Genomic DNA, 19670 nt, shown 5'->3' with positions numbered 1-19670 from the left:
AGGGGTTCCTCCACATGATATGGTTATACATTGAAGTAAGGGGTTCCTCCACATGATATAGTTATACATTGAAGTAAGAGGTTCCTCCACATGATATGGTTATACATAATTGAAGTAAGGGGTTCCTCCACATGATATGTGAATTGCAAGATATAGGAGATACAATTATAACTTATAAATTGATGGATAATCTTATCACCGATTCAATACAACATTGCAATCTGTTGGACTTACAGTGAGAGTGCCCCATTGTGCTTTCTTCCCTGTCAGACTTACGTTTTATTACAGAGAGAGCGCCCCACTGTGCTTTCTTCCCTGTCAGACTTACGTTTTATTACAGAGAGACCGCCCCACTGTGCTTTCTTCCCTGTCAGACTTACGTTTTATTATAGAGAGAGTGCCCCATTGTGCTTTCTTCCCTGTCAGACTTACGTTTTATTACAGAGAGAGCGCCCCACTGTGCTTTCTTCCCTGTCAGACTTACGTTTTATTACAGAGAGAGAGCCCCATTGTGCTTTCTTCCCTGTCAGACTTACGTTTTATTACAGAGAGAGTGCCCCATTGTGCTTTCTTCCCTGTCAGACTTACGTTTTATTACAGAGAGAGCACCCCACTGTGCTTTCTTCCCTGTCAGACTTACGTTTTATTACAGAGAGAGCGCCCCACTGTGCTTTCTTCCAGCGAGAACACAGAAGCCACCGTTTCACCTTCTTGACCAACATAGCAAGATTTTCTGGGTCGCTCTTCATAATCTGGTCAAACTCGGCAAATTTTCCAGGACGGAAAAATACTTTTGTCAGACCAAATTTAAATTCATTTTCATTCAATCCTAAAGCTTTGAACAAAGCCTGGAATAAAAAAGAAACACAAATATTGTTAGTCACAAAATGTATAACTGTGTACAGTACTTAGTACATTTCTCATGAAGTTAAAACTTTTTCTTCTGTAAACAATTCTGATGTGGATTTTTTGTGAATTTTTCTGAAACAAAGGACTTTCTGTGGACATATCAGAAACAGCGTATATTTTGAAAACCTTCTCCGAAACAGGAGATTTTGTGTGAAACAGTATGAATATTTCAGCATTAATAACTCATACTGATAGATTACAAAGCTTAACTCCTAATATTAAACATACCGATAGATTACACAGCTTAACTCCTTATAAACATACCGATAGATTACACAGCTTAACTCCTTATAAACATACCGATAGATTACACAGCTTAACTCCTTATAAACATACCGATAGATTACACAGCTTAACTCCTTATAAACATACCGATAGATTACACAGCTTAACTCCTTATAAACATACCGATAGATTACACAGCTTAACTCCTTATAAACATACCGATAGATTACACAGCTTAACTCCTTATAAACATACCGATAGATTACACAGCTTAACTCCTTATAAACATACCGATAGATTACACAGCTTAACTCCTTATAAACATACCGATAGATTACACAGCCTAACTCCTTATAAACATACCGATAGATTACACAGCCTAACTCCTTATAAACATACCGATAGATTACACAGCTTAACTCCTTATAAACATGCCGGTAGATTACACAGCTTAACTCCTTATAAACATACCGATAGATTACACAGCTTAACTCCTTATAAGCATACTGATAGATTACCCAGCTTAACTCCTTATAAACACATTTCCTTAGTATTCCACTTAATTCATCAATTGACTTTGCCCAAAATCTTTCCACTGAAAAATGCTAAAATGTCCTGGGCTTTTTTTCCTGCGAATTTTGGGGATACTAGAACAAGCAATCTCTTAACAGAATGTGTTACGTAGTGCACACACTTCACAGAAGAGGTTTGATGTTACGTTACATAGTGTACATACTTTACAGAAGAGGTTTGATGTTACTTTACGTAGTGTACATACTTTACAGAAGAGGTTTGATGTTATGTTACATAGTTACGTTACATAGTGTACATACTTTACAGAAGAGGTTTGATGTTACGTTACATAGTGTACATACTTTACAGAAGAGGTTTGATGTTACGTTACATAGTGTACACACTTTACAGAAGAGGTTTGATGTTATGTTACAGTGTGATACATACTTTACAGAAGAGCCGTGCGTCCAGACGAGCTATATCAGCAGGCATGTACTTCTTGTACATGTTGTAGAGATCAGAAAACTGGGTTCGGGACGGGAAGCCCTGCTGCATTAGTTCCAACACAGAGCCCATGCCTGTAACATTCACTCATGAATCAGTCTCAAAAAAAAAAACTGTAACATTCACTAACCCTCACTCTCAAAAGTCAACTACGAGCAGAAATCTGTGAGTCAATGAAAATGTTGTACTGTAAGCTTGAATTTGCTGACCCCTGACCTCTCACCTGAGCACTCCAGCTGGCTCAAAATTTGACCCCCTTCAAAAAGATGGTCCACCATTTTCACGTTGGGTTTTATACATCTAATGAAATTTGTTCCCTGAAGAATGAAAATGAATCTTACATACAGGTACCGTGAAGATTAATTAGTTCTTATTCACTTCAAGACTTTTTGCAAAAAAATATTTTCATGAGATATTAATTAAAACATAATGAGTAAGATAATCCCAGGGTTACTTCCCTTAGACTGTGACCTTGAACTCACCGTACTCTTGAGTTTTGCCATCAGTGTCTGTAGCTGGGACCTGAACTTGCTGCCCACACTGATGAAGTTCAGCTTTCCCGAGGAGACCTGGATACCCTCGAACATGGTCTTCAGCATCTTATTCGAACTTGTTTGTATCAGGAACTCCAATGATGCATGGAGGGCATCATTATTTTTCTCGATGAACAGTTTCTGTGAAAGAAAGATCAGTAATTCTACATGAATTGAATTCATAAACAGTTTCTGTGAAAGAAAGATCAGTAATTCTACATCAATTGATTTTATGAACTGTTTACAGTTTTTGTTGTATAAAGTGGAATGATTACTTTTGTTAGACTGAACATAAAGTTGCTGTTTTATAGCAATACAAAAAGCTACATGTATAATACTACACACAATGTCATACAAGTAAAGCACATAGGCACCCTGAGGTGATAACCCTACTAAGACCTGATAATTGTGATGTCTCCCTGCTAAACAGTCAATAATTATATAATGTTACATACAGTGTGATAACAGACGGCTCCAGCAAAATGGCGAATAAGGAATCCCTCGTCATCGCGCACGTCACGGTGCATCTTTAACTTGGACTTTCTCGGCAACTAAAAAATGCAAAAGTAAACAACCCCTTATGAGTATTTTGTCCCAGTTCACCAAAATTACAGGTATTTACACGTGATTGATAATTTTGTACATGTGCATACAAGAACAAACTAATATTAACATAAACTTCCACGAGGACTGATGACTCACTGATTCTGTCAATTGTTACATGAACTTACACATGAATTGATGACTCACTGACTGTAAATTGTTACATGAACTGATGACTCACTAATTTTGGATTGTTACATGAATTTACACATGAACTGATGACTCACTGATTTTTTATTGTTACATGTACTTACACTAAGTCTGAAGTGTGCCTTGTTGCGGTTGTGAACCTCCATTGTGAAATGTTCAGATTTGGGTGTGGGCAGTTTACTTTCTTCGTCCAACAAGTCAAAGATACCACTGGACTTCATCTCAATCAACTCTGTGTAAAACAGCATCAAACAAAACTCCTAATACTCGTAACGGATATTCATTATATACAACAGAACTCCTAATACTCGTAACGAATATTCATTATATACAACAGAACTTTGATTATTGAATGATGACAAGCACTAGAGTTCATTACATTTTACTTCCGAGTAAATTTGTTCCAGTATGTTCTGAGTGATTAGAATAGGATAGCTAAAGTTAAAACCTTTCTCTATAAAAAACAACAATACACAGATACATAATCTTCATTCTTAAAGTCGGACATTAAACAAGAATGAAACATTAGGATACAGTGGAACCCCGTTATTACGTTCCCCCTTTAATACGTTAGTCCGCATATTACGTTGGAATTTCAAAGCACAAAACCATTTCTTAACAAACCTATATGAAATAGACCTCGTTATTACGTTGTCCTAAGATGCCGGGACTCGGTATTACATTGTAAAAATTCCGACGAAAACGTAATAAACCCATAATTATTCAATAGTGATTCTCAAAATAATAAGCCATTCACACCTTGACTGCCTGAGGCAGTCACCACGTAAATTTCCTGGTCTGTTTGGGGATTAGAGACGCTTGACTGATCACGCTTTGATAGATCTAGGGACATCAATACAGGTGAATACCCCGTATCGAAGCCAGTGATAAACAATTAAATAATGTTTATTTAGAAATTGTACTCTATGAAATTTACTTCATTTTTCATATTTTGATAATCAAAGAAATAATTTCTCAACTACCTGCGTGTTCAGCATAGTGCGATTACCTTCGCTATTAAAACTCTATTTACGGACAGCTTTGGTACCAAACATGAAAGACAAGATTTACGGTAGTAATGTTAAAACTGCTTGGGTAACTTCTTGGACATAGGTGACTAAAGGTGTTCAATTAAAAAATTGTCCGTTGTTTGGACATGCAGCTTGGGTGTTCGTAAATCTCATCCATACATACACAAATCAAACTGTCCTGTGTTATCGGCCGATTCGTGCACGGCATTTACCTCTGTGAATATTCTAAAATCCCTTGATGCGCACGTGATTTTAGTGCCATCATTTAGCGTTGTAAATGAAATCTTCGTGCATCATTATATTTTTTTATGTGGATTGTGCTTAAATTGTTCTCTGTGTTTATCGCTGGTGAGAAAAGTGTGTAAGTGTTGGGTATCGTGTGCGTTTTGTGTCTATATATTGTTGTTTTTTGGATGGGGATTTTTTTTTATTGCGTTGTGTATTGTGTAATCAGCGAACTTAATAAAAACGATGTTTTGTTATTTTTTTAATACGAATATTGAATACGAACCGGAACGAGTTATTAAGAGAAATTTACATGAACGCATTGTTTTAAAGTTGAACAAAATGGCGGTCCAAACGAATGCAGAAAAGCAACGTTTATCAAAACATCCTTATGAATCCTACACCAGAAATAAAGAAAAGGGATAAGAACATGAAGAATTACGGACATTAAAGATAAGATGTAAATAAAACAAAGTATCATAATCTTTTAAACAAAAAAACAGTAAAGATATATTCACACACCCCTTAACGGAGTACCAACGGACGATATACAATTTCCAAACGATATTTTTAACGGATTTCACTAGGAACGTTTATTACGTTGCCCCCGGTATTACGTTATTTTATCGTGACAAAATGGAAAACGTAATAACGGGGTTCCACTGTATATACAGTAACTATCTATTTACGGATTAGCATGGATGTTGGTGCTAAGGGGTCATTTGTGGGAGGAAACTGGAGTACTAGGAGGAAATCCATGTGTCCGAGCAGGCGACCACCATACCCTTCACACAAAAACACTGCTGACCATGAGGATTGACCTCAGGGCACAGCGGTGAGATGCAAGTTTCACACACAACCCTTGCCAATCTCAGGGATCAAACTCCAGTCTCAGCGGTGAGAAGCGAGTGTTAACTACTAGTCTCTCACACACAACCACTGCCAATCTCAGGGATCAAACTCCAGTCTCAGCGGTGAGAAGCGAGTGTTAATACTAGCCTCTCACACACAACCACTGCCAATCTCAGGGATCAAACTCCAGTCTCAGCGGTGAGAAGCGAGTGTTAACAAGAGGTACTGTGAGCAATGCTCACTAAGAATACCCCCCGCTTACCCCAATCTCCCAAAGGTTGTTGCTAATAGGTACATGTATAAACTACCTCTTTTCTGAGTGTAAAAAACAAATGGCATGACAAACCGAACCATATTGCTACTTCGATGTCCAGTGCCCTTGACCTTTGACCTTTTGACCCCAAAATCGATAGGGAACATCTTCATCCCATGGGTAGTCCATGTGTATGATATGATGACTGTAGGTGGAAAGGATAACGCTTTAGAGCCCGGAAACCATATTGCTACTTCGATGTCCAGTGCCCTTGACCTTTGACCCCAAAATCGATAGGGAACATCTTCATCCCATGCCATATGTATGATATGGTGACGGTAGGTGGAAAGGATAACACTTTAGAGTCCGGAAACCATATTGCTACTTCGATGTCCAGTGTGCTTGACCTTTGACCCTTTGACCCCAAAATCGATAGGGAACATCTTCATCCCATGGGTAGTCCATATATATGATATGGTGACGGTAGGTGGAAAGGATAATGCTTTAGAGCCCGGAAACCATTGCGTCTACAGACGGACGGACGGACGGACGGACAGACAGACGGACAACCTGATTCCAGTATACCCCCCCACAACTTGTTGCGGAGGGTATAACTACTAGCCTCTCACACACAACCACTGCCAATCTCAGGGATCAAACTCCAGTCTCAGCGGTGAGAAGCGAGTGTTAATACTAGCCTCTCACACACAACCACTGCCAATCTCAGGGATCAAACTCCAGTCTCAGCGGTGAGAAGCGAGTGTTAACTACTAGTCTCTCACACACAACCACTGCCAATCTCAGGGATCAAACTCCAGTCTCAGTTGCTTTACGGATTGTTCAAAGTCATTACGAGCACTTTATGTATAGACACGATTATTTTACGAGTACATACTTAAACTTTATGATTAATACCACCTTCACACTCACAGATTTTTCTTACGAGTCCTTATGGATCTCCGACTTGTAGTCAATCGCAAGTATTCATAAATCACTCGTCGGTATCCGTGTCTAAATCGTAACAATCCGTGTACCCTTTACGGATTTGTGGAATACGTAAGGATCCGTAGGAAAGATCCGTGAATGTGAAAGTACCATTATACAGACATTTCCCTATGTGTATATGAAATGTCTAACATACACAGACTTTTCTTTACACACATACACTAGTGTTAAATCTAGGATCTAGAGAGGGCACACATATCATATGTTCAGAAGGGCACTTTCCCTCGCAGCAAGACAATTTCGGGGCACACTTTCATTGTATCATACTATGATAGTAATAGAATAATCATTTAGCTTCTTTAAAAGTTAATACCCGCTGCCTTGATTTTAAACTTTTCAATCAACCTTGTGAAATAAAGAACAATTGTTTATGTTAACAAATATTTAATATAAAAATTTTATAGAGAAAAAAGGGCATGGTGCAAATATAAAGGTCATGGCTAGTTTGATTTAGATTTAACACTATACCCACTGTTTACTATGTATTGTTTAACATACCTATACAATCCTGATTGTCAGTCCAGGTGATTTTCTTTACATTTAATCCTTCCTTCTCATACAAAATTTGTTCCTAAAGCAGAAATTCAAATCAAATACAACTATTCAATATAAAGAACATACTTCTACAAAAATATCAGCAATTCAATTTGATTTCAACTCAAAAACAAAGTTTAAATTGTTTTTAGACAAAAAGCCAGCCTTGCATATGGTTCATGGAAGACAAGATTACCTCCACCCCCCCCCCCCCCGCAAATTAAAAATAAATAAAATAAAATTGTGCTGCAAAAAAATCTTTTAAAATATTGCAGATCTATTGAATTCATTTCCCAAACATATTTTTCCAAAGTCTGAGAAAAGAGAAAATACTTTCCAATATAAATTTAGCAACGTACTCGTGAACGGCAAACTTTGAGTTAGCAACGTACTCGTGAACGGCAAACTTTGAGTCATCTAGAGCATATTCACCCAATTTGGCATAAATAAACCATTGCGAATTTGAATTCCAATCAAATTTTGCGTTACTGAAAAAATGATCCATCATAATCTTTAAAATGATAGCAATATCATGTTAGACCCTGATGTTTGTTTTTATGGTTAACTGAGCAACAGCTCACCCATTCATATCTACTTGATGATTGCAAACTTTGGAGAAAACAGTACCTCTTTAAGAATCCTTTCATTGAAGAATTGCTGTAGTTTTTCATTGCAATAGTTGATACAAAACTGCTCAAAACTGTTGACTTGAAAATATTCTGCAAAAACATACATATTTCAGTTATGCCGGTCATTTCTAATGAGTTACATATACTTCAGACATTCTATATAAAATGCATGACAGTGAAGCTCTAGAAGTCGGAATGACAGAACCTCGCTATACTTCCAATATATACATGTGTGTGTCTACTTATATACACAGCAGTGAGGCTCTAGATGTCGGAATGACAGAACCTCGCTATAATTCCAATATATACATGTGTGTAGGCCCAACACAGGGTTTGCCACTGGGGAGAATTAACTACTTTCAGAAAGAATCAATATCTATTTGACCTGCAAATGCTGAAGGTCTTGACCTCCTCTGAATGACCTTGTTTGACAATCAATTAAGATATGTGATTAACTATTCACAGCAAAGCAACTTCAAAAATTGAAGCCTCAGAAAAGTCTATTTTTTTTTTATATATATATATATATATATATATATACAGATGAATCACTGCAAACACAAACCAATCTTTGTGATTGACATGATTATTATATGATGCATTACAAAGCACTGAAGTACTACATCAATCTATTCCCTGTGACCTTCACCTTTTGCAAATGACCATAGCAATACATTCGGTTTAATACAAGAAATGTTTGTCTTGGGCACAGGTCACTTTCTGCAACAACAAGGTCATGACTCCCGACAATTCTAAATACAGTCTGCCCAAACTGTGACATCACGTTCCAGATTTCTTTAGTTTAAACAGATTCCTGGACAGACAGTCACTGCATGCTAATCTTTAATATTCCTATTAATTTCATTTCTTCCATTCAAGGGTGGGTAAGTGTTGTATCTGACTGATTAAAATGAACTAGAGATGTTTGTAAAACACATGCCCCCATGGTGCAAAAATGGAAAGGGTTATTCACACACATCATTTAATTGAGAGTAGTATCATCAGTTCAAAATATTGAGCAGACAATATCTTCCTATGTCAAGAGTGGATTGACCATGTAACCTAAAAATCAATAGGGGTCATCTACTCCTAATCCTGTACCAGTGAATCAAGTGTGGTGTCAATCAAGCAAATAATTCTTAAAATATAGAAGACAATATATTATGTCTAGTCTGACCCTTGACCATGTGACCTCAAAATCAATAGGGGTCATCTTCGCCTGAAGATGTATCAGTGTACCAAGTTTGATGTCTCTCAAGCAAAGGATTCTCAAGATATTGAGCGGACAGTGCATTCCTATGTCCAGTTTGACCCTTGACCTTTGACCATGTGGCCTCAAAATCAATAGGGGTCATCTTCTTCTAAAGATATACCAGTGTACCAAGTTCGATGTCTGTCAAGCAAAAGATTTCTAGACATTGAGTGGTCAGTATATTTCTATGTCCAGTTTGACCCTTGGCCTTTGACCATGTGACCTCAAAATCCATAGGGGTCATCTACTCCATGGGATGTACCAGTGTACAAAGGTTGATGTCTATCAAGCAAAGGGTTCTCAAGAAATTGAGCGGACAGTATATTCCTATGTCTAGAGTAGATTGACCCTTGACCTTTTGAAAAACATCAAGGGTCCTCTCCTTCTGATAACGAACCCACATATGAAATATCATTATGATTAAGTGAATGGTTCTCAAGATATTGAGCAGACAACGTGATCTACCGACCGACCGTCGACCGACCGACAGGGGCAATGCAATATGCCCCTCTCCTTTGAAGGGGGGCATGAATATCAACATTGTGTTTGGTTCCTAGCTATCATTTACTCACCAAATCCAGCAATGTCCAGCAGGCCTATGAAGCTCACAGTGGAGGAAAAGGGAATAGCTTTGTTGACACTTGCCACAATGTAGTCAAACAGTCGACTGTAGATGGATTTAGCGAGGGCATCTCGAGCACTAGACGCCTCCCCCGACTTCAGAGGAACTCTAAAACAGATCATAATCTTCATAACATTGTACCAGACAATGATAGGCCTGTACTGATGTATGTAAGTTTGAGTGATTTTGTACAGTACTGTATGTCAGACAAAAACAATGAATGATTTTGTACAGTACTGTATGTCAGACAAAAACAATGAATGATTTTGTACAGTACTGTATGTCAGAAAAACAAAAGGAAGGATTTTATACAGTACTGTAAGGCAAACAGAAGGAATGATTTTGTACAGTACTGTTTGTCAGACAAACAAAAGGAAGAATTTTGTACAGTACTGTATGTCAAACAAACAGAAGGAATGATTTTGGACAGTGCTGTATGTCAGACAAACAGAAGAAATAATTTTAGACAGTGCTGTATGTCAGACAAACAGAAGAAATGATTTTAGACAGTGCTGTATGTCAGACAAACAGAAAGAATGATTTTGTACATACTGTTTGTCAGACAAACAAAAGGAAGGATTTTGTACAGTACTGTATGTCAGACAAACAGAAGGAATGATTTTGGGCAGTGCTGTATGTCAGACAAACAAAAGGAAGGATTTTGTACAGTACTGTATGTCAGACAAACAAAAGGAAGGATTTTGTACAGTACTGTATGTCAGACAAACAGAAGGAATGATTTTGGACAGTGCTGACAAGTAAATAATTAAAACGATACAAAAATTACAAATAATGTACTACACATGATATAAAATTCAAATGGAGTGAATTTCCTTTTCAAAGTGTCTGGGTGAAATTTTTTTTTAAAAAGGGGCTAATATGTCTCTGTATACAGTATTTGGCCTGCACTTACTTAATAGCCGTGCCTTTAGATCCACCCCTCGCTGTCTGCATAATCCTTGTAACGAGACTTTCTCTTAGTTCCTCTTTGTCCAGACCCAGCAGTGTGGAGGAAGTAGCAAGAGACGCCTCAGCTGATGATGTTACCTTACAACCACCTGTCACATCAAAGTCACAATGTTACATTACAATCAGCTGTCATATCAAGGTCATAACATTATCTTACAACCACCTCTCACATCAAGGTCACAATGTTACCTAACAATCAGCTGTCATATCAAGGTCATGAAATTATCTTACAACCACCTCTCACAATGTTACCTTACCATATAAACAACCAGCTGTCATATCAAGGTCACAACATTATCTTACAATGAGCTGTCATATCAAGGTCACAACATTATCTTACAATGAGCTGTCATATCAAGGTCACAACATTATCTTACAATGAGCTGTCATATCAAGGTCACAACATTATCTTACAACCAGTTGTCACATCAAGGTCACAATGTTACCTTACAACCTGCTGTCATATCAAGGTCACAATGTTATCTAACAACAGTCATATCAAGGTCACAGTGTTACCTTACAACAGTCATATCAAGGTCACAATGTTATCTTACAACAGTCATATCAAGGTCACAGTGTTACCTTACAACAGTCATATCAAGGTCACAATGTTACCTTACAAGTCATGTCAAGGTCACAATGTTATCTTACAACAGTCATATCAAGGTCACAGTGTTACCTTACAACAGTCATATCAAGGTCACAATGTTACCTTACAAGTCATGTCAAGGTCACAATGTTACCTTACAACAGTCATATCAAGGTCACAATGTTACCTTACAACAGTCATATCAAGGTCACAATGTTACCTTACAACAGTCATGTCAAAGTCACAGTGTTACCTTACAACAGTCATGTCAAGGTCACAATGTTACCTTACAACAGTCATATCAAGGTCACAATGTTACCTTACAACAGTCATGTCAAGGTCACAGTGTTACCTTACAACAGTCATATTAAGGTCACAGTTACCTTACAACAGTCATATCAGGGTCACATTGTTACCTTACAACAGTCATATCAAGGTCACAATGTTACCTTACAACAGTCATATCAAGGTCACAGTGTTACCCTACAATAGTCATATCAAGGTCACAGTGTAATCTTACAACAGTCATATCAAAGTCACAGTGTTACCTTACAACAGTCATATCAAGGTGACAATGTTATCTTACAACAGTCATGTCAAGGTCACAATGTTACCTTACAACAGTCATATCAAGGTCACAATGTTATCTTACAACAGTCATATCAAGGTCACAATGTTACCTTACAACAGTCATATCAAGGTCACAATGTTACCTTACAACAGTCATATCAAGGTCACAGTGTTACCCTACAACAGTCATAACAAGGTCACAGTGTTACCTTACAACAGTCATATCAAGGTCACAATGTTACCTTACAACAGTCATGTCAAGGTCACAATGTTACCTTACAACAGTCATATCAAGGTCACAATGTTACCTTACAACAGTCATAACAAGGTCACAATTTTATCTTACAACAGTCATATCAAGGTCACAATGTTACCTTACAGCAGTCATGTTAAGGTCACAATGTTATCTTACAACAGTCATATCAAGGTCACAATGTTATCTTACAACAGTCATATCAAGGTCACAATGTTACCTTACAACAGTCATATCAAGTTCACAGTGTTACCTTACAACAGTCATATCAAGGTCACAATGTTATCTTATAACAGTCATATCAAGGTCACAATGTTTCCTTACAACAGTCATGTCAAGGTCACAGTATAACATAACTTGTCATACATTGTAGATCATGATTTAAACACACAGGTAATTCTAATAGTTAGTGACCTAATTCTAATATCGTTACCTAATTCTGATATAATAGAGTGGTTTAGTTCTGACATAAGATGCATGTAAACACTAAGAATGTAGATATTTAAGCCTTCGTGTTCTGTTAATAACACCCTCTCTCATTCGATGTCGATGTTAGAGCTCACCTTTTGTGTCCTCCATATTTTCCTCAAACACGATGTTACCGAGATGTAGAACTGAGGCCACCAGTGTGTAGATCGAGTGCTTGTCCTCGTTAGAAATTCCCAGGTGTGTCATAGCGCCATCACAGACCTGGAAATCTCGAACATCATCAAGAACTGGGTCGTGGAGACTGCCTTGCTTAAGGTACTACAAATAAGGGAATAAAAATGTTTGAAGTGTAAACATTATTTCCCCTGGAAAACGTTCATGTGCAGCAGATCAAAATGAAACAGTATTAGAACGGCAATTGCAATCCTCCCATCCATTGATCTTTCCCCTTACTTCATAATTCTTTTTTATTTCATTAGAATTCATAATTCTTTTTAATTTCATTTGAATTCATAATTCTTTTTAATTTCATTATGAACTAACAATTAACAGTAACGATATTGCCACCAGTAATTTTTTAAACAGATTTCATTTATCATAATTATTCTTCATACAATTTGATCTTCATTATATTCATCATACAGATTTGAAACTACATTAAAAATCAATTTATGCTTCCTTTTCTTCTTCAATTTATATATATTTTAGTTAATCAAAGAAAAGAAAAAAAAAAAAATTAAACAGAAAAGAGTTACTACATGAAAAGAGATATTTTGGGCTCGATGCATCACCTAACGAACACCACAAGAATTATTCTTACAACGATGAATAGACAAATGGTTGGTTTCGAATTTATTCTCGACTTTTCCTTTGAGACAGATGAGCCATTTTAATTCACTATGAACAGAATAAGATCGTCAAACCAAGGGGGGAATGTCTTCACTTGCCAGATCAGGAAACCATCTCAGGATTTCGACTCCTCTGAGGAGGGACGCACTTTATTTACCCCGGGCAATTGGACAGCCATTAACATCTGTTCCTGGTACGTGTATTTTAAATACTAACAAAACCGGGCTAAATCTGAGTTCTAAATCTGAGTACTAAATCTGAGTACGTACCATTTGGCTTTTTCTGTCCTGTCCCAGTTTCTTGTCGTTTTCACGAGTACAGAAATACTGCGTGCAGCCTCTGTTTAAGTACTACAGAAAAAAACGGGGAATACAACATCTTACAAACTACTGACAATACCAGGGTAGGAAATTACAGCTCGTCTAACTGTCCAAGACAGCCCATTTCTTAGATGGCTAGGCTAATTTTATGCAATGGCCCAATGGTCAGGCTAATTTTACAATGGTGGTCAGGCAATTTTTTTTTTACAATGGCACGGTGGTCAGGTTAATTCTTTACAATGGCCTGGTGGTCAGGTTTTATTTTTTTACAATGTCCTGGTGGTCAGGCTAATTTTTTACAATTGACTGGTGGTCAGGCTAATTTTACACAATAGCTCGGGGGTCAGGCTAATTTTACACAATAGCTCGGGGGTCAGGCTAATTTTACACAATACTTTGGGGGTCAGGCTAATTTTACACAATAGTTCGGGGGTCAGGCTAATTTTACACAATAGTTCGGGGGTCAGGCTAATTTTACACAATAGCTCGGGGGTCAGGCTAATTTTACACAATAGCTCGGGGGTCAGGCTAATTTTACACAATAGTTCGGGGGTCAGGCTAATTTTACACAATAGCTCGGGGATCAGGCTAGTTTTACACAATAGTTCGGGGGTCAGGCTAATTTTACACAATAGTTCGGGGGTCAGGCTAATTTTACACAATAGTTCGGGGGTCAGGCTAATTTTACACAATAGTTCGGCTAATCCTAACAACCAGTGTACAACAAAAAATGTCACAATTAAGCTTAATTAGTAAATTCCTTCATAACCCCCCCCCCCCTCCCCATCCCCCATAAAAAAAAAAAACCCACAAAACTGAAAATCAGGCTTGGATTTTTCAAACTTTTGTTGGAGTCATTGTTTTTATCTAAGCAGTCAAAATTTGAGAAACATCTCAGACTTAAATCCAAGTTTTGACTAAGATGTTTTTCAGATAACCAGACCAGGACTGACCGATTTTGAACAGGACAGGCAACTTTTGTGTGTAGCCTGAGCCCTGTGACTTCATTGAGTTTCCAACACTGGACAATACTAAGATGTGGTCATTTTACTGACAATACTAAGATGTGGTCATTTTACTGACAATATTAACATGAGGTCATTTTATTGAGTGCACTGTACAACTCTACCGAAGTTCTCCATGCAAATCTGCTTTAACATACATAAAAATCTGCTATAACATGTATACATACAGTCAAACCTTGTTATCTTGAACTCGATGGGTCTGAGAAAAAACTTCGAGATATCTGAGGATTGGAGGTATCAAGGGTTAACTACTTAGATAACAAGTGGTTGGGACTTGTGAATCACTGTGACATTTATTCATGGTATTAGTCTAAGACATATCGGTGTTCTCGATACAAAAGTTCAACTGTATATCATTCTGCTACAGCATACATACAAAAGTTTAAAGGACACATCTCATGTTTTCAAAGTATACAACATTACATGCATTTTGTCTTCTTTATGCTCATAGTAATTAATTCTAATAGTTCGTTCGCCGAAATTTTGCGATAATTAACCACAATACAGACTTAAATCTAAGCCCTGATTTCAAAAAGTCAAGTTAATTAGGTAGGTAGTCACGTGGTACAGTGACGTCACATGCGTCCCTCGGATTGTGAAAGTACTGCGAGATATTATTAAAAACTCAACTTTTAGGGGCCTAATTTATTTACCATGGGCAACATTCAAATCGATGTTGACAAATTGTCCGAGTTTTATATGTGTTCGCCACCAGTGCACACATATAACAATGTAAATACCCAAATATAGCGAGTAAAGCGTGTATGAAATCAGCAATATTGTGAGTAAATAATGTTTATATGGGTTGCTGTCTACAAACTGTTTGGGGATGTTATTCCTTTATACATCTGTAATTAGCGTTGTTTTTCTAAAATAAACAGTGCAATCTTTATTTATTTTTGGATTAGACAACTATTATGATACGTTAAATTGTTGACAACTAGGCCCTATGCCAAGCTATTGTCACGCGTGCATTTCGGAAAGAAAGAAAAAGACAACACACACAAATCAATAAAAATATTTAAATTTAAAGTGGTAATCACATTATTTTATTTTGATAAAGCAATCTTATTATTATTTTTGAAATGTGATCTGCACGTCTTTAGGAAGTACGAAGTGGGAGCACGGCGTTTAATAGCCTACTGACACACTCAAGATGCTACAAGTTCAATAAGGAAATAATTTTACAATTCAATTTAAAGTTAGGAAATAGAATATTCTATTATTTGTATAATTAAAAGTTCAATTATTTTGTATGTTTAATTTTTTTTTGTGGGTAAATCTACCAGTTGGTAGAAGTTACATTATATCGTTGATATATGTTGTTACAAGGTGAAGGTCAGTTGATCCGAGTGTGTATTGAATTTGAAGAGCAAAACAGAATGTATGCTATAGGCCTACCAGTGCTTATATAGCTTCGATATATCCATTTTCTCGCAGTTTATCAGGGTCTCTGTCCAAGTGTTGTTTGAAAAGGTGACTGGGTGTGTTTTTTAAGGTAAAGTTCTTGCTCCAACAAAAAAATTATCCACGTCATTTTTCTCGTACCTTCCTTAGAAAAATTGAAAATTACTCAGTATTTAATATACTTAATCCTTTCTACCGACAACTAGTACACCCGAGCACGGCACAAAACATCTTAATGTATTATGATTTACAAGCCGTTAACGTGATAATTGGTTTTTTGTCGATTAAAACTAATCTGTTTATGAAATGGCTAATAGATGTTTTCAAACCCGAGGGCGCATATGACGTCACACATAATGGCGCGTAAACTAGCGAAAGAAAATATGCATATCGCAATATTTGAATTTCATCGCTTTCAAACTCGAAAACTACGCAAAATATTTCATTTAAAACACATTTAAAGTAGTTTTAGGCATAAAAAGAGTTAATTTTGCTGAAAAAAATGAAAAAGTTAAGAAACATGCGTTGTATCCTTTAACTGTATATAAATCTGCTACAGCATAAATACAAAAGTTTAACCCTGATATTATTTGTTATGGAAACAATCGTTATAAAAAAAACTTGTAAATTAAGAATTTATGTCATAGATGTACACGTGCTGATTTATTTAATGATAGTTACACATGAATTAAAGGTGAAATAAAAACCATAATTTATGATAGGAATTTTTTTCCCAATCACTGACAAAAATTTGAGACCAATCAATACCTTTACAGTGAAGGTCTGTCCAATAATAAAAGTTGTAAAACTGTGACTTACTAGAACCATGCATTGTGCACAACCTCAGGAATCTAGGAATATCAATTTAGTTGGGGAAGGGGGGAGAGTAGAACAGACAATAAATAAATGCTGGCAAATCTTACATGGAATTGGTCTGGTGATGCCAGCTTGAGCTGTTTGCGTAGATCCTCTGGGGCCCCGGCACACAGTCTGTAGAAAATATGGTAGTTGCGTTCCTCTCGACTCTGAACGATGACTCGAGACTTCTCCAGCAAATAATGGGAGATAAATCCTCCTGCCACCAAATTCTGGAACCGAAAGAGAGAACAAAAATCAGATATTTTGATAGATATTCGAACATGATTTTGATCATCTTGTTAAATAATGGGATAATTCATCATAATTATTAATAATTCATTTTAATATATGCATTAAAGGACTTAGGATGATAACAGCTTTTCTGGGCCCTGTAAAATTCAAAATTTGAAAGACAGACGAAATCTTTTTTTTTGTTTCCTAAAAAAAAAAATTGTGTCCCACATTTCACACAATTTGTTTCTTATAATTAAGTCATCTAGAGTTTTTTACACCTAAAAAGATGCTAATTTGTAATTTTATTCAAACTTAGTTGAAATATTCATTTTTGTGATGGCGATTCTTTCAGAAAACATAGAGTGCAGCTTTAGACCAACAATATCTCTCTTCTACCATTCAATACATTGTACGTGCACTAGGAAGACAAGTCTATAGTGTGAATGTAAAGTTTGTCTAAGCCTGCACTCAGCATCCATTACTTGTAATCAGTATATGTCAGAATACAGAAAACGACAGCAAAACGCCGGGTTTGTGATGTCCCACTTCTATATCATTTTGAAATCAAAGCACAACTGTTTATTTTGGTGGGCAAATACAGCCCTTATTGTATATAGTCCTTTTCACATGCCCTCAATTAAAATTCACAGAAGTAGTAGAGTGTCTATTATAGAAGAGTTATTGAAATCACACATTTTGTCAAAAATCCAGTGATGAGACATTACTGTAAAAAAAGTATAATATTGAGAAATAATATAGAAATCAGCTTTAGAACTGTAGCTATTCAAGAATATATGTATTTCTGTATGAAATAAGCATGCTCACTCATATATGATGTATATGATTATAATATAATATATATATATTCTTATATTAGCTGCATAATTTCCACACATACAAATATGAAAACTCATCCCTTATAGAATCCACTCGGCTTTTGTCTCAAGAAATCTTTCTCCTACTGAGTTTTCTGATATGAATGTAAATCAAGAAAAATGTCTGATTCCCTGAAAATCATCGTAAAATGGTCCTGCTAAAAAAAGTGTCAGTTTAAAAAACAGATACACACCTATTCAAAACACCTAGCTATTTCATTTGGTCTTATGAAAAGTTCTGATACATGTAAGTTCCAAATGGGTTCATTTAAGATTGAATTGCATCACGAGTTAATTGGTCCCCCATATAAAAAACCAGTTTACAGTAGCACACGACAACTATCATGATGATTGGGTCCCGGTTTTAAATGTTGTATCAATTTCAACTTTTATTGTGGTTACCCGTCGGCATCGGTACAATAAAACGGTTAAAGTCTATCATTGAGGGAGTCAGCAAGATTCCAGTTAATCTAGAGCAAGCCTCGGGGAAATAGGCTTGTTCTCCGGAACTCAAAACTTGCTGACTCCCTCATCGATACACTTTAACTGTATACCACGATTTCACAAACTTAGAATTAACAATTTCTGACAACATTGCTGTGAATATTCATTCAATCCCAGTCTAACTCGATACAAGTGTCTACACAATGACACAATATTCCTCTGTTACAAGTGTCTACACAATGACATAATATTCCTCTGGTACAAGTGTCTACACAATGACATAATATTCCTCTGGTACAAGTGTCTACACAATGACATAATATTCCTCTGTTACAAGTGTCTACACAATGACACAATATTCCTCTGTTACAAGTGTCTACACAATGACATAATATTCCTCTGGTACAAGTGTCTACACAATGACACAATATTCCTCTGTTACAAGTGTCTACACAATGACATAATATTCCTCTGGTACAAGTGTCTACACAATGACATAATATTCCTCTGTTACAAGTGTCTACACAATGACACAATATTCCTCTGGTACAAGTGTCTACACAATGACACAATATTCCTCTGGTACAAGTGTCTACACAATGACACAATATTCCTCTGTTACAAGTGTCTACACAATGACACAATATTCCTCTGTTACAAGTGTCTACACAATGACACAATATTCCTCTGTTACAAGTGTCTACACAATGACATAATATTCCTCTGTTACAAGTGTCTACACAATGACATAATATTCCTCTGTTACAAGTGTCTACACAATGACACAATATTCCTCTGGTACAAGTGTCTACACAATGACATAATATTCCTCTGTTACAAGTGTCTACACAATGACACAATATTCCTCTGTTACAAGTGTCTACACAATGACATAATATTCCTCTGGTACAAGTGTCTACACAATGACATAATATTCCTCTGTTACAAGTGTCTACACAATGACACAATATTCCTCTGGTACAAGTGTCTACACAATGACATAATATT

General features: G+C 36.6%; 1 protein-coding gene across 4 annotated transcripts in view; it reads right to left on the bottom strand.

The window, feature by feature from the left end:
* Nucleotides 1–19670, bottom strand: part of LOC125674087 (unconventional myosin-VI-like) — a 50842-nt gene that overhangs the window by 18520 nt on the left and 12652 nt on the right. For all 4 annotated transcript variants that reach the window (XM_056159466.1, XM_056159469.1, XM_056159467.1 and 1 more), the window contains 13 exons: nt 17175–17339; nt 13769–13849; nt 12785–12968; nt 10754–10898; nt 9791–9948; nt 7965–8056; nt 7302–7374; nt 3542–3669; nt 3140–3235; nt 2634–2825; nt 2375–2468; nt 2095–2225; nt 641–848 (listed from right to left, as the gene is read on the bottom strand). In XM_056159466.1, the coding sequence (XP_056015441.1) occupies nt 641–848; nt 2095–2225; nt 2375–2468; nt 2634–2825; nt 3140–3235; nt 3542–3669; nt 7302–7374; nt 7965–8056; nt 9791–9948; nt 10754–10898; nt 12785–12968; nt 13769–13849; nt 17175–17339 (1747 nt within the window). The remainder of the gene's footprint in view (nt 1–640; nt 849–2094; nt 2226–2374; nt 2469–2633; nt 2826–3139; nt 3236–3541; nt 3670–7301; nt 7375–7964; nt 8057–9790; nt 9949–10753; nt 10899–12784; nt 12969–13768; nt 13850–17174; nt 17340–19670) is intronic.

The sequence above is a fragment of the Ostrea edulis genome, chromosome 3 (genome assembly GCF_947568905.1).
Source record: "Ostrea edulis chromosome 3, xbOstEdul1.1, whole genome shotgun sequence".
NCBI lineage: Eukaryota > Metazoa > Mollusca > Bivalvia > Ostreida > Ostreidae > Ostrea > Ostrea edulis.
The sequence above is the reverse complement of the archived record's forward strand: the minus strand, read 5'-3'. Positions and strand labels throughout refer to the sequence as shown.